At 31.8% G+C, this 16,538-nt stretch overlaps 1 protein-coding gene across 2 annotated transcripts in view; it reads left to right on the top strand.

Annotated features, from left to right (window-relative positions):
- The first annotated feature begins 441 nt into the window (after positions 1-441).
- LOC113398190 (rho GTPase-activating protein conundrum) overlaps positions 442-16,538 on the top strand; it is a 90,759-nt gene continuing 74,662 nt past the window's right edge. Inside the window, exon 1 of one of the 2 annotated variants that reach the window (XM_026636801.2) lies at positions 442-549. In XM_026636801.2, the coding sequence (XP_026492586.2) occupies positions 517-549 (33 nt within the window). In that variant the 5' untranslated portion in view covers positions 442-516. Of the gene's footprint in view, positions 550-952; positions 1,120-16,538 lie in introns of those variants that run through there. The other variant, XM_026636800.2, reaches the window with a different exon arrangement.

Raw genomic sequence — 16,538 nt, 5'->3', positions numbered from 1 at the left:
TACGAGATGATGGCACGGTAATATAGAACTGCCAACTCCCAAACACTGGGATGCAATTGAGAAACTTTTATCCGAAAAGAATAAGCACTATTTGTTTGCCGACCTGTGATTTGAGGAGCTACAGACAGAATATTACTATTAAATTATAATAAAAATGTATTAATACAACTCATATTGAGTTAATCGCGTGATAACTATTAAATTAAATTTTATTATACATTAACTTTATTAATGTAGTCAATACGCCAACCAGGATGAAAATAAATTAATCGTCTATATATTATTTTAAGTACCTATTTAGTACAACTTGATTAGTAATAAACAATTAACATTAATGAGCGGAATTTGAAATGAACATTGACGACAGATTCCCTTTCGCGGCGACGCTGATCTAAGTAAAATTTTATTCATAACCATGTGATATTGTATCTCGCTTATCAAGATCACGTGAATAATCTTATTTCAGTCATATTTCTCTGTTTGAACACAAGAGTTTGTTGTTTGGTTGAACTTGTGATGATGTTGCAATGTGACGGTAACTCATTGAGGGTAAGATTGTTTATAGTTTGTAATTACTTTATTTTAACAGTAATTAATTATAGCGCTGTGCGGTCCCTGCAGAATGGTGTAGAGCAATTCTATCTCCAACTGTAGGTGTAGCGTGTTGACTACGATTATTTTTGCCCGCATTCAGCAATCGACAATATACAAATATAAACACCCAATCACCCTCAGGGTGGCGAGGAACCAATCAAACGCATCTCTATGCAATCTTTGCGGCAGGTCGACCACCATATGTCAAATTTCCATTTTTATTTAGCTTACACCACCCATACATATAAATATAATATATGCTATACACACTGCGCCGATTAAAATTAAATGGAATGGCGAATGATGAGCAGTATTAAATTCTAACCGCGTGTGTGGAGTTGTGAATCAATTGTTTAGTTACTATAATAAAATATCGAAGTAATTATTAAAAAATATATAACGAAATTGAGTGCAAAAAATAAAACCTTTGCGTGATATTAAAACATTTTTATAAGAATTTATCTCCATCAGTGTTTTATGTTATTGCCTACTTATCGTTTTTCATATTGTTCAAGAGAGATAAAGGTATGTACGATGAAGAGGAAGATAAAAATTACATGCACTTGGATATCTTGCTATCATTTCGGGAAAAATGACTATTTCAATTTTTGAGGAATATCAATGACGTTTTTGCGATAAAAGTACAAGAAATTATCAATTGGTCAGTGAGTCAGGGCCATCCTCAACAGTAATCGTCCTTGAAATCTTGACATCTGGCGAACTTTTCCTTTGGTGAAAAGTTACTTCGTGGTAGGGCTTAGTGCAAGCTTGACTGGGTGGACCACCCACTCAGTAGATAGTCTACCGCTATACGGTAATACTTAGTATTGCTGTGTTCCGGTTAGACGGAAGTGAGTCGGTGTAACTTTAAAAACAAGAGACATAACATCTAAGAATTCAAGTTTTGTTTTGTTTTTGTTTTCTCATATAACTAATGTACGGTAGCGATCACAACATCATGTAGCCCATTTACCAGAAAGCCTACCTACTTTATATTTAAAAAAGTTACCGTATAACGTCTCGTTAAATGTCACTTTCATTTAATCGTTACGTGTTCTCTTTTAGGTTTTATAATATTATGAGTCAAAATCCAAACATTAAACTCAAGTGGATGTTTGGGACAAATCGAACTTCGAACAAATTAAACTTGAATTATAAATGACTCCGATATTCTTCGTTTAATAAATGTTGTGGTTAAGCTCTGTAAACATTACAATTAAAAGACAGGAAATGAAGTGGCTAGCAAACATTACCGAAGATCAAACAATCGCACCACAGATTATAAATATTGACGAAGACATTGCGCGAGTCGCGATTTTGGCATACATTTTATGTGTATAGGTTTGTTTAATCATTTGAAGCGATGAACTGTGTTGCTAACTTAAATAATTTTACCAGTTTTTAAATTATTCAGGTATTTTTTTGTAATCGCTTCGTTTTAAGCCTGTAACTTTTGATAACTCTGAATTAAGTGTACAGTTTTTAAGATGTTAGTGTTATACAGGTACATGGGACATAACGTCTTAGACCTCGTGGATGACGTTGCATTTACGGCGCAAAAATGCGTTTTATTTATTACATTACCTTTCTACCATTCTGTCTTTTAGACGATATGACCACTTACCATAAGGTAATACGTACGCTTATGTCTTTTTATGTAAGGGTACAATGCATCCCAACAAATAAATAAACAAATTTTAATATTGCGACTGAAACTGTGCCCTACTGCTGAAAGAAGGCATTTTCCCCCGTGTTGCATGTTAAGGTAAAGGTTTCAGAGCTAATTTCACGACGATACGTTGCGAATCACTCACACGTGTTAGTATTGCTGAACCAGGTATTTTTTACGATATTGACGTTTACAGTTGAGCACGAGATTAATTATAAAAACTAACACCCAAAAAAGCAATTGTCGGTGCTCGCTTGGATTTCAAACGACGACCTTTGTTTGATATCTACTTTTTCTATCTACGAAGCAATCTCGTCTTATTGTTATAACAAACATACGATTGATTGAATACATTAAAATACACAACGTGTTCGATTATAATGCTATACTTTGGTAACAATATAGACGCAAGCACATTACATAAATTACGCAGTTACCTCCAGTTCTTAGGTATTAGTTATCACACATCTATAGAGCTATAAACACGTATTCCAAGACATTGTACGCGATATAACTTTGACCTTGCCAGCTCGTATGTTATTTTCAATGGCGCTACAACCACAGATAACAACAAGTCCAAGAATTATCAATTCTGTTCCATATTACTTTTACAATTACTCTTTACGAATGGTTGGAATATATCTGAGGTATGATTTAATCTACTATTAAAGAGAAGGATTCGAGTATTCTTATATTTAAGAATTTATTTACGGCAGAGAATATAGTTTAGTTTACGTATTATATTTGTTGTACGTAATAGTAGTAATTTCTTGAGAATATGTATAACTAAATTATATTTTGAAAAAATGTTTACTTTTGCTTGAATTTTAAATTTAAATACAAAAATATATTTAAATGTCAAACATTAAAAATGAGTACCCGTTGAGTTAGGTTTTGTAGAAGGTTCTAAGTACGGTGATGATATCATTAGGTAGGTACTGATTGAACGAATGAAGATAATATGACGTGTAGCACCTCACTCACCTTCAACATGGTTCATGAACCCTTTATATTTAAAAAAAAACCTTTTTTGTGACGTAAGATCTATTCTTCAGTTTTTAAAATACTTAATAATCAGACTGTTAGTAATAAAATACCATTTCTTGTTTGAATAACAGATTTATAAATAAATACAGTTTTACGTGTTATGATACTGCATAACACGAATAACGTTATGTCTTCTGATTATATCTCCAGACGCCTGCTTATTATATAAATCAGTATGTTAAGATTAAAATCACTCAGCTTTGATGTCATCCCGGCCCCGGTCGATGAACCGTAACTTGTCGCAAGCAAAACTTCCACTAAATTCATAACTAGCTCAAATCTCTATTCAATTGCAAATACGATATTAAATTTCACAAAATAATAATATTTTATAGTAGTAATTACGTCCGTAATATACCCGCAAAAATATAAGACTCAAACATTTTATTATTCATTTGTAAAATTTAATTTAAAGATTCGTATAATTGACATTCATTCATTGATCTGTATCGATATAAATCTTAAATACATCGTAAATCGGATATAATACAATATAGCATTAATTTTATTATGTCACAATAGATCAATACAAAGGGTAAATAAATTATTTATAAAATACTTATTTAATATACACTGAGATCACCACGAATTTAAAAGCTTGTGTAAACATTAATCGCACGAATTAGCGCGACGCGGATTCTCGACCTTATCTGATTGGTCTTTACATCTTGCTTCCTTGTTGACTGACTCTAAATCATCAAAGTTCGTTGCCGCACTCTGAACTTAACGGTAACATAAAACTCAATTTAGTACAGTTCAGTCACCTCCTCGCCGGTGAACCCTGTGCATGGTCGGTAATAACTGGGCAGGTCGTTCCTGGTACTTCTATAATTACTCGAGTGAATCTTCCCTGCAATCCGGAACACTCACGGGAGGTCGGGATGAAGTTTGTTACTTCTCTCGTCTCGGTAAGGAATGACCTGGGTCGAGATTGAGTTTTAGTTCCTTCTCTACCAAGAGAAGAATACTGCTTAATGTACACCAGTAGTCAATAGTCCAGGGAATTTAATGGTAAAGAATCTCACAAAATTCAAATTTCTCAGGAAGTCGAGTAACTTTATAAGTTTTTTCTTGCGTAATAAAAAAAAGGTGACACCGATAACAGTATAAAGTTTTATTTGTATGCGTCTGTGGTCGTAATTTAAATTATAGTAATGAATTAGACTACTCATATAATTTGTTTTTATAAAAAACACAAAAAAACAACACAAAACAGAAAAATATGATAGAATAAAAATCTACCACATGTAACCAACCTGCATTGAATTTGCATAAACTCTAAATCTTACTCTCCAAAGCAGTGTGTATCTTACATCCTAGCACATTAGTGCGTTTTTTACTTCTTGGTAGTGGGCATCGTGCAAGCCCATTTGGGCATGTTAAAAATATATTCTACCGCTGAATAATACTTAGTATATGAAGATGAAGATTAGAGCATGTACAACATATTAGTAACCAAGGTTGGCTGGTTGCTGGTGGCGATGTAAGCAATGGTTAATATTTCCTGCAGAGCCAATGTTTATGGCCAGAGGTGAACACTTACCATCCGTGGCCCATTTGTCCGCCTACCGATATTATACAAAAGACACAGTTACCTACTCAAAAACAGATACATAGAGGTGACTATATACGTAGCTAAGTTAACATAATTACATACGACATGCTGCTGTACAAACAATGTAGGAATGGAATTTATTATCATTAATATACACAATGCACTATGTTTGTTTATGTCCTGCATCCATTTAAAGATATCAACATTTTAAATACTTGATTCAATCATTGTATGATGTCACGTCTGTTGTAATAGCTCGTTAACACGTCTCATCCGACGCACAAGTGTTGTGTTTAATCTGACTGTCTGTCAAGATATAATACGCTTGAATTGAGTATAGATTATCATTTTTACACATCGATGACGAATAATAAATGATTTCGGTACTAAACGATTGCTATCTTTATTGTATTTCAATGTTTTGTATGGATGTCAATGAAATTGGTCATTGCGTTTTAGACCTAGTCATCTGTCATCTGTGTTGGAGATATTATAATCCGCTAGTAAAATTCCCTCTACGATGTGTTGGGATGGTAATCCGCACCAGCGAAGTTCAAACGAATGAATGAATGAATGAATTACGTGTTTTCTTAGACACTGTTCTAGAGTTACAAATTTCTGTCTGCGGTCTGCTACTGAGAAATTCTGACAGAAAAATTTAATAACTCTTACTATCTCTTTCCGGGATTTAACTGCTATCTGCTACCCTAAAGGTCAGCCAGTAGACGGAAAATACAATAATAATTAGACATTTACATAAATGAACACAAAAATCAGCAGTTTTATTATAACTTCCTATTTAGTAGTTGTTGTAATATGCCTGATTATTATTGAAATTTAAACAAAACCAAACTCAATTTAAACGTTATTGTCTAATACATTCCAAATAAAATAGTCGAAAATATATATTTATTTTTATTTTATATAAGCTGTTGAGTTGTGGGTTGTTTATGAGGACCAAATCAAACTTATTTTCTATCAATCATATGTAGAGCTGTAAACTTAAATATAAATCAAGGTATATTATTCTACGATGACCACCATACTATTGATTTGATTATATTTTATTTATTCAGGTTACCAACAAAGCATACAATAATACGGTTCAAACAAAAAACAATATATTTGGGATAGAACAGTCATAAATTGTGCCTTACTTATAGGTAACACAACATTTAGAGCATCGGCCCAGTTTGTAATAATAAGTTAAACGACAGTAATTACACTAAGAATGGAACATGTCAATGATAAACTAAGTAAAGAGAAATCATTAAATAAAAATACAAAATTAAAAAGAAAGGCTGACTGCCTGTTGCAAGTTGCAGCTTTGTGACAAATAAAGAAATGATTTTAAATTTTAGATTTGATTTGGGAATCTGCAAATATATCAACGATTATGGGATCTTGTAACTCTATCAATTGGTCCGTTGTACCCTAAATTCGACCTAGAGGCCCTTAAATATCATTTTTTTTTTGGCAATCTAGATGGCGTGGATATCATAATAACATATAATAACAAGGGAAACAAGGTAACCGGAATTTGGGATACCTTTAATGATGTTGAATAAAAAGATGTTATCACATCTGATAAGTTGCCTAATTCCAATTAGATAAACTTCTACTAAATTCTATATTTCATTAAAAATATGACTTAGCAATCAGCATCAGAACTGACCCCAAATATATTTTTTTAATATAATTACAAATCATTTATCGTCTAGTAGTCCTTCACCAGCAATTAATATAGACATTAGAAAATAAACCATATCATTGTTTTCTTGTTTTAATTATCACCTACTTATAATTACACATATCATTCCTAGCTAATTACAAACGCGACGAAACAAGTAAATATGTACACAAGATTTAAATAGCATTCCTTGCACGTATCACGGAAACCCTATTCAGAAATATCTCAATAAGGCGTCGAATTCATCTCATACAAATGGAATTTCCTCATAAACAAACGATCGTCAGACGTGGACCGGCGCTAAATTATCATGCAAATATCGTGAGCAAACGTGGGCTCCTGAATAAGATGTCTTGAATACAAATCGTGCGTGGTGTGTTGCAATGTACCTTTGTTCTAGAAATATACACATGGTGGGGAAAAGCGTACATCGTGTCCGAGATCTATATTACTACAACTATTGACAAGTTTTGTCGGCCGAAAATAGGAGGGCGAAAAATTTGCATGTTGAAAGGAAAATGTAAAGTTATAGACCGACAGTTATAAAAAAAAGATATATTTTTATTTCATATAATTTTATGTTAGATACTGTTTATAAAATACTGGTATTTATAATCAATAACATATGATAATAACAAAAGGCAGGTGGAGCGCACTGACCATTAAAGTGAAGCAACAAAACGAATACGAATTACCGGTATTGTGAAATGACGCGTCTTATTATTAATAGGTCACAGTACATTAAGCTTAATAATTTAATCTAAGACGGGTTATGCTGATACGATTAAAGAACTCAAAATTAATGTCTTTAACACTGCATACGACCTTCTTTCCGGCTGCATTCGGAAATCCGCAAAAAATTACAAAAATAATCGGTATGTCGTGAAATCGCGGTCAATGGCGCGGACACCACGTCGGCCGTGGTCAGTAATGGGGGATGCGTGATATCAACGTTTGCGCAGACGCACGAATTCACACTCGAACTAATGATAGAATTGCATTAATTTAGATAATCACGCAACCATTTTACTGTAATAATGGATTATAAATTGTACATAATATATTAATAAAAAATGTTATACATATAAAAGGAAAATATAATGATAAAATAATATTAAATATTACTATAAAGAAAACAAAGTAGCTATATTTATATACAGTGACGTTTTAGTACGAATGAGGGTTGAGGAAACAGGAAAAGGGAGAATTCGAAGTTTCTGGATTATATAATATTATTCCAAGACGCATTCCTAAGGCGGGTTGGTAGATACGCATGTGGCAGAATTTTATCCGCTACAGGCAAGTTCTTACGATGTTTTCCTTGATGCAGCATAAGATAAAAAGATGCATAGAAGAGAGCATAAGATGAATGGCAAGCCTATATACAAGTCCAAGAGAGAAAATACTAGCCAGAGCCACTCCTATCAGCTATTCTAGGAACGAACATCAATATTTTGCATCGACGATTAAATGTACACGAGCCGGGACTTGTGACGCTATCAAAATGCAAATAATATATAAATTTATATCATTAGATCAAAAATATAACAGAAAACTATTTTAGAAAACTTTTTATGTACCAAATATGTATTTATTTTATATAAGCTGTTGCAAGAGAAATTGCGAAAAATAACAGAGAATCAAATAAAAATATACTTTATTCAAGTAGGCTTGTAGTATAATTAAGGAGTAAATTAACCGAATCTGTAGGTGTACATTGAATATTTTTTGAAAATTCAAAGCTTATATTATATTTTTATACCTACTTATAACAAAATATACTGATGGTCGGGAGCCCCGGCCCGTCATAGGGCAACGTAAGGTTGCCCATGCCTAAAACATTCTTTTCGTAAATCAATTCCTACTAATTTGAATGTTTGGCCCTGGGATTTTTTATCGTTAGTGCGAAAGAAATTTTTACTGGAAATTGGAGCCTTTAGAATGGGTATAGGCAAATCAGTAGGAATCATGGGTATTCTTGGTATATGAGCTAATTCACCAGCTGCAGGGCCGGTGATAATAATCTTCGCTACTATTAAATTATCTTTTAGCTCGTGTTATTGCATATGTTGGGGGAGCTTAAGTTTCTGAGAAGCATTATCGGCGTGCCAACTTTTAACGACAGTTCATGAGGTGGTAGCCCAGCGGGGTTAAGATAATTCCTGGGGGTAGTGCACTGTGTCCTCGATGTTAGTGACGGTGTCTATGGATTTATAGCACTTAACTTCACCCGGTACTTTCTGCATAATTAAATTGTTTATTTCGTTGACTGTTTCATTCCTGGGAGAAATTATTTTGATAAGGATTAATAGCATTAGTAAAATAAATGCATTAAATGTAGTCCAAAATAGGTATAGTGTGTCGCGGACTTTTTTGTAGATATTTATAAGATCTACAATTAATTTGAACATTTTATGGTTCTGTCTTTTATAGTTTAGGCAGCGTACGCAAAATAAGTAACTTTTTTGGTTGATTTTTTACACCTTGAATCCGAAAAACCCAAATATCTTACGGAACCCTATTTTTTTCAAAATAAAATTTAGCCTATGTTACTCATGGATAATGTAGCTTTCGAATGCTGAAAGATTTTTTTTAAATCAGTCTATTAGTTTTTGAGTCTATTCTTTACAACCAAACAAACAAAGTTTTCCTCTTTATAATATTAGTATAGATAATATAACCTGTCTGGAAGTCTTTTATTTAATAATATGCTATATTATTAAAGCATTTTTTACAAATGATTTGATTTTATGAATAAGCAAAGTTAAAAAGTTAAAGGCGTTTGAAACCTCGTTAATGCAGGTTCGCCTGAGCCCTTTTCGAATTATGTGGTCATCGAACTAAAATGTGAGGGTGAGGGAATATAGAGTGTACCTGTGTTTGCAAAGACACTTGTGCAATATTAGGATATATTCCTGAGATTGTCCTTGAGATTGACCAAAATTCGCATAGGAGATTGTTATTGTGTTGAGCTTCTAAACCTTCTGTGTACTTAGTGGAGAAGACGGTCGGTTGGCTGCGTGAAGTGTACAGCCATTTTTTTAAGTCAAATAATAATTTAAGTAATAATAAAATATTAGTTACATCATATGCATTATTTTCTTAGTGTGTTATGTATTATTATAAACACTCAACTGTCATTGAACTCCCGAGACATGTTACAAATTGAAACATAGCGAGGACTTGAATACTAAATGCACCTTTGTAACCATGTTGTGATCGAATTGCGTTACCCCTTGATGTAACCAGTTACGATGACGGGTTGTGCAACCGAAGTTGTCGGCATATGTACATGGTTAATCGTATCAATTATGTATTTACGGTATACTATCTCCTGAAAAAAATCTTGTGTAATTTGATGTTGACAATTACCTTACAATTAGCTACTCGTTCTGTCTTCGTACGTGTCAAATGATTCCAAAGTTGCCTCCCATTCTCCTCTATTTAAGTTGTAAATTTCTAACAGTCCTTTCTTAGTTGATGCGGTAAATATTAAATTCCAGAGAAGTTGCAAGACTCTTATATGTATATTTGGACCTTGCTGTGTTTCCTGCATTTTTATCAATTACTTTGGTCGTGTCCGTAGCCTCTTAAAATATTTTATTTGGGGCTTGTTAACCGGTTTTAGTGCCTGTAATAATTATTTAAACAACATCTGAGAAATTGTGGATGGATTTAAATATTTATGTAAATAACAGGGAAAGTCATAATTTAATCACACAATAATGAAAGTGCAGATTTGAAAGATATTGATGTCATTAATAATAAGCATCGTATTTAGATACGAGAACCAAGATTGCTCAGTGAACAGTACATGTGTTCACGCACGGGTTCAAATTCGGCCAGCAAGCGACACTGAGTTCTCATTTGCATAATTTGTGTTCATAATTCTGTGAAAGAAAATTCTGTATTTGAGAAATTCTATCGCATATGTATCACCACCATCTGCACTGTTTTCATATTGGAAGAGCGCAAAGTCGGATTGAGGAGAGGGCAACCGAGGCAACTGCCCTAGGGTCGGTAGTCGGTACAACAGAGGGGTCCCCACGATAAGTATTCCGACGAGTTAACAATTTTAATGTAATCTGTTTTTAGATATCTAGATATCCTCAAATTAAAATAATATTAGTAATTACTGTTTTAAAAGTTGCTGATAACAAGAGTAAAAATATTATAGACAATTTTGACTGACATAAATGAAAATGTTCAAATTAATTTGTACAATAATAAATAGGGACCTCATTTGTCGCCCCAGGGCTTCCAAGCCTTCGGCACCTAACTACACGCAAATCCCCGTATTTTCAGGCCAGCAATAGCATATTTACGGTTTTTATTTTTTTTATTTTCTATTGTAATACACTGTAAATATGATTAAATACCACATATCAAAATTACCTTTCGTGTCTATCTGTTGGCCGCTACTTTTGAAGTAGATGTTGGATTTTTATGCTATTTTCTCTTCTATTTAGAGTTTTAACAGTAGAATACTTTCATATAATTTTTTTTACTTTAATGAAGTCGTTAAAATATATTCATTGTGTTATAGTTCACGCTGACTAACTACGAATATCGATTATACGAGATCAAATTAATGATCTACGGAATCAAAAGGCGAAGGCGAGCACTTAGCGAGAAATTTTGACGATAAGTATAACATACTTAAATTTCAAGTGCATATCTCATGGCGACTGTGACAAGGACACTTACAATTGTTGGATTTGAATTAAAGTAGTGTTCCAGCAAAAAAAGTTGAGTACTATCTACATTTAAAGAAAAGATTGTACGTATGTACATTGTATGTATGTGCGTATTATAGAACACATTCATATATAACAGATTTAAGGTTTAAAAATGGGAAAAAATATTTTTATTCTTTATTATATTTTAATCAAATTTATTTTAAATATTTATTAATTACATACAAGATATTTCAGTTAATACATGAAAAAGACTGTAGGCTGTATTGTTGTTTAATATATGATGGGATGAACTAAATTTTCGTGCGAAGCCGCATTAGTTGTTTTCAATTTTTCTACAGCTCGTATGTAGGTAATAAATTGTTTAATAATAACGCTTAAGTTCGACCTTTGTGGAGCGTAGGCGACTGTTGCAAATATTACATTCAGTATTGTTGTGACACGCCAATAATTTCCATATAATTAGATATACAATAGATATCGTCATTGCAGACTGCCGATGTTTCTTCATAATTTATTTAAAATTCGTTGGCAAATTATTTTATAAGTAATTTGAAAATATCTTAGAGAATCAGATGAAAATCTGCCATGTATCCACCAACCTTCATTTAATAGCGTAAAGGAATAAGCCTCAGAACTTTCTCATGCGTTGAAAGTATGAGTCGCACGAACATTTACAGACTACTTTTTGGACATTTACTTTACTACTTTTATTTTAAAGACAAAGTTTAAAATTTTCCACTCTATAATTAACACTTATCGATCGACATTGAAATTCCCAATCGAAGTAGGTATCAGCTCGGGAAGTTCAATCAATAAGGGTAGAGCACTTTAAGACAAATAGAAAGAAGGTTTTAATAAAGCTTAGAAATTGTTAAGTCAATGTGAATTAATAGGCGTTATCACGAAACATAAACCTAATATGGATGGATTACTAACATCCATATCTTAACCTTTTATTAAATACAATTTTGTTACATTTAAAACTGAGTATGTTTTTTTGTTGTTGAATTTGAGATTGTTAATTATTTTCGTTGCGTAGATACAACAACTTGGTTCATTGTAAGATAATATTAGCAGTACATAAGTGCACTTCCTTACGAAACTTCCTATAACGCGGCTTGAATTTCGTCGGCTGCGGTTGAGTTTGGTAACTGTATTTGAAATGTGTTCGTTTTATGCATGTAAAGAATCATTTTATCTATAAAAATGAGAATATCGCTCCAGATTTTGTAACACGTTTCACTTGTACAATTTTAATTATAGACTAAACATTTGGTTCACGTTTTCGTAAAACATAACCAGCTTTGGTCGGCGTATAACGCATTCATACATTTAACAAGAGTAATTGAAGTTTTCTCTTGTAACTTTTTGTATGTAATGAAAAAAATAGATTATCTTTATGTTTCGAGTTAGCATGTAATGTTCATAATTTTTTTAATTAATCATATTTTTGCATGAGTAGATACACAGATAAAAAAACGATTTTGTCTCTGGTTTGGTAACCTCTTTAATCAATTCAATTTGCAGACACAGTGTGTTATTTTTTTTATAATATATTATGTAAGAGATAAGATACATACTATTTTTAAATGTTCTTGAAATACTTTGCATAAAATACGTATATTTTTGTCGTAACTTTATCGTTTTGTTAATAGTGCTATTTATCAGTAGCCTTCAATCAGATCACGGCAATTTCAATAATAAATTTGCGGAACTAACCGCCTATTATGCTCTGCCCGATTGAAAATCTTCCTTTGTGTTCTGTCACGGTTCTGCGTTAATAGAAAAATGTTTGTAAAATTGTGGAGGACGGTATAATTATATAATCAATCAGAACCTTGACATTAGTACCACACTACTCTTTTCTAGCATTTAAAATAACTAGTGGGAATCCCGTGAAACTTCGCGTTTATTCAAAAGATTTTTAGGAATTTCGAAACCTATGATTGAACCTATGAATATTTTGATTTCATTTCATTGGAAACTGCAAGTCACTCATCTACATTTGCCGCAAAAATTATAAAACCTTATTTAAATGAAATTTCAATGTCAATTAAAATACGTTCGAATTAGAGTTTGTCGAAAACAATTTAATTTTGTTTACGTTTTTAATTTTTTTTTCTTATACAGCCGTAGTAGATATACTGCTCTCTAACCGGCCAGTATTTTTTTCCCGTCTCTAAAATTAATTTGTTGTTAAACGTAATAATTTAGTAAGCTGCAATCAAGAATCCTCTTTAATTTTCTGCAAATCTACGACTGGAGCTCCTTTAAATGAGACCATAACCGCCTTTTAATAGTAATTATTTCCCTTTATGTGATGTATAGAATATGCTACAGGACCTTTGCAAATAACCTTTTGCTAGTTGTCATAAATAAAAGCTATTGATTTTATTTATTTTTTTTAATAATTGCTATATTTTTAATTCTGAGTTAATATAAAATACGTAACGGTAGAAAACTCTTACCGTGCATCATAATTCAGCTTGCCATTTTATTGAAATCTGCTCTAAATTCCATCAACATATTTTTTGATAAAATGCTCAATTGAAAAATTAGCAGCCAACTTGTCAAAACCATTTTAAAAGTGTGGTTCGTATTCGAACTATACTCTAACCATGATTGCTTTATTGGATATTCAATTTTGTACATATGTGCCAATAGTATTGTAAACATTGTCGTGTTGCGTACCTTACGAATGCTAAACTCTAGAAAGCGTTGTGAAAGCGCGCTTAGAATGCTTCGGGCGAGAAGCAATTACTTCAAAGTTGGGTTAAGACTTGTCGAAAACAGACGATTTTGCACTGCCGAGCGAATTTCAAAACTTGCGTAACGCAATTTGAACACAATAACATATTATTAGAAATTGAGTAAAAAATCATTAAAATCGATTATTTGTGTATAAATCAATATTTTTTTACGGAATTTTATTTGATTAATAATACAGTAAATAAAAAACGATCGAATAAATTTATTTCTTTTTCTATAATTGATTTGGCAACAAATATAAATATGGATATAAACTATAACACAGTGACACAATAAGATCACCTTTTCATTTCGTTTTCTCGACTTGTCTGAACTTAGCTCAATAATATTATCGCTCATTACGCGATTACAAGGCGTTCGACAATTTGAGCTAAATAATTTATTTTTTATAGCTACGCGTGTATATTATCACTATATTTAAATATAATTATATTTCATTTCGCTGCAAAATGTAGATATTTTATTTTTGATATAATATATTAATTAAAATATAAGTAGACTATTCCGTCAGAAATGAAAAGTTTAAAAATATTATGAATTTAAAATGTAGGTAATAGTAATGATTTGTTTTTAGAAATTGACCTAAAATAACGTGAATTATACCTCATTTCACATACCTCAATGAAAGTTATCTGAAAGGTGCAAAAATATAAAAATAACCAAAACTACATGTTTACTGATAAATAAAATATTATTAATAATATTGTATTTATTTGTATACTTACAATAGTAATACGTATATATTTGTTTTGATTTAACTACTTCAGGTTACGTCGTCGGGCCGAAGAAAGATATTCCATTTTTGTCCAAGAAATTCTCAGCCCGCAGTAGGGGGTGACTGTGAGACTTATGAGATTCAGGGAATAGAGAATGCATCTGCTTTTACACTTACGATAGTATCGTCTCCTTCAGATTTGCGGCCGAAGTTCATTCATAATGATAATATTATTATTAATTATTATCTTTATACAACTTACGGCTTACTACAGTTTATAACAACTCATATAATATTTGATCCTGATTATATCAAAAGTATGTAAAATATCATAAATTAATTATTATTAGGGATGTTATGGAGTTCCGTAACCGTAACCGAAATTATCGGATTTCCGAAATAAAAATGTATCTGTAACCGTATCTGAAACGGGTAAAATATTATTTAAATATTCGTATCCATATCCATATCCGAAATAACATATCCATAACATCCCTGATTATTATATATATTTAACAAAACTATTTTTAAGGTGCAGAGATTACTTTGATGCACAACATTCATAGTATACTATGAAAAGATAAATTATGGAATAATCTTGTCCCTTTTTCAAGCTCTATATTTTAGTTTGGACTATTAATTAGATACTAAAATATGTGAATGATGTGACGTCACAGTAGGTCGTAAAAGGACACACGAGGTATTCATATTAATTAATGGATGCGGTATCTAGCCTATTCCAAATCTGTATGAATTGCTTTTTATGAACAGTAACAAAAGATAAATATATATATACATCCATAATATGTCGATCTAGAGTTTAGGTAGTAGGTAAACCTGTGGTAAATGTATAATAGAATCCTGGAATTTCATTGGAGTCAAAAGGACCTGAAAGTAAAAGTATTGTCTCGTTTAAATTTGACGTTATTTAAGAGTACATATTATATACTGTATTAACACCCAAAAAAACCTTTTTATGTTCCTTTTCGTAAAAATATTTCCAATCTATCGCTATTAAAAATATACCAATAATTGTTCTATTTTCAAATGAAAATATATGAATTTTATTGACTCTTACTTACTTTTTATTGCAACTATAAAGTCGTTGAAATTTGTCGTTTTTCGACGATATTAATACCATTATCACCTAGCGTCTACGTCTCGTCGTCTGCTAACTGCGCAGTGATGTGTGGTGGTACGATAATTGTGCACTTTTGTTTATAATGATAACAATTATTTTTCTATTTTCTATTGTTATTAGTATTGAGTACATAGGCCCAATTCTATTTAAGTAGTTTTTAAAGAACCATATGGAACAATTTTAAGGGTAATATTATGACTATATTTCATATAAGATCTACAAATTTTTCAAAACCAAGTTTTCTTCTCCTTCACCTTAAATTAATTAAATAAACTTAACAAACATGTGCTAATTTGTATTTTTTTCCCTGTCTTTAGTCTTTAGTCTGGCGCCTACTTAGATATCTTGTAAGCACGACTGTCACTCATTCCTACTATTCTACGCCGATAATAATGTTTAACGTTGAGTGTCGCGCGTACTTAAGTAAATAGATAATAATAATACAATAAAGACGAACAAACCCTAGATTTGCGCCTTCCATGATAATTGATGATAATATTTCTTGATTAATTTATCTTTATTTATAATATAGCACTATCATATCCCACTTCGTTTCTTATATCCACATTTTATTTTACCTTCAACGTTTCAAAATCATCTTAGTCGAAATTCAAAAAACATTATGAATATTGAAGCTCTCGACCAATATTGCATCAAT

This window comes from Vanessa tameamea, chromosome 2 (assembly GCF_037043105.1).
Source record: "Vanessa tameamea isolate UH-Manoa-2023 chromosome 2, ilVanTame1 primary haplotype, whole genome shotgun sequence".
Classification (NCBI taxonomy): domain Eukaryota; kingdom Metazoa; phylum Arthropoda; class Insecta; order Lepidoptera; family Nymphalidae; genus Vanessa; species Vanessa tameamea.
This window is presented reverse-complemented; position numbering and strand designations above follow the sequence as displayed.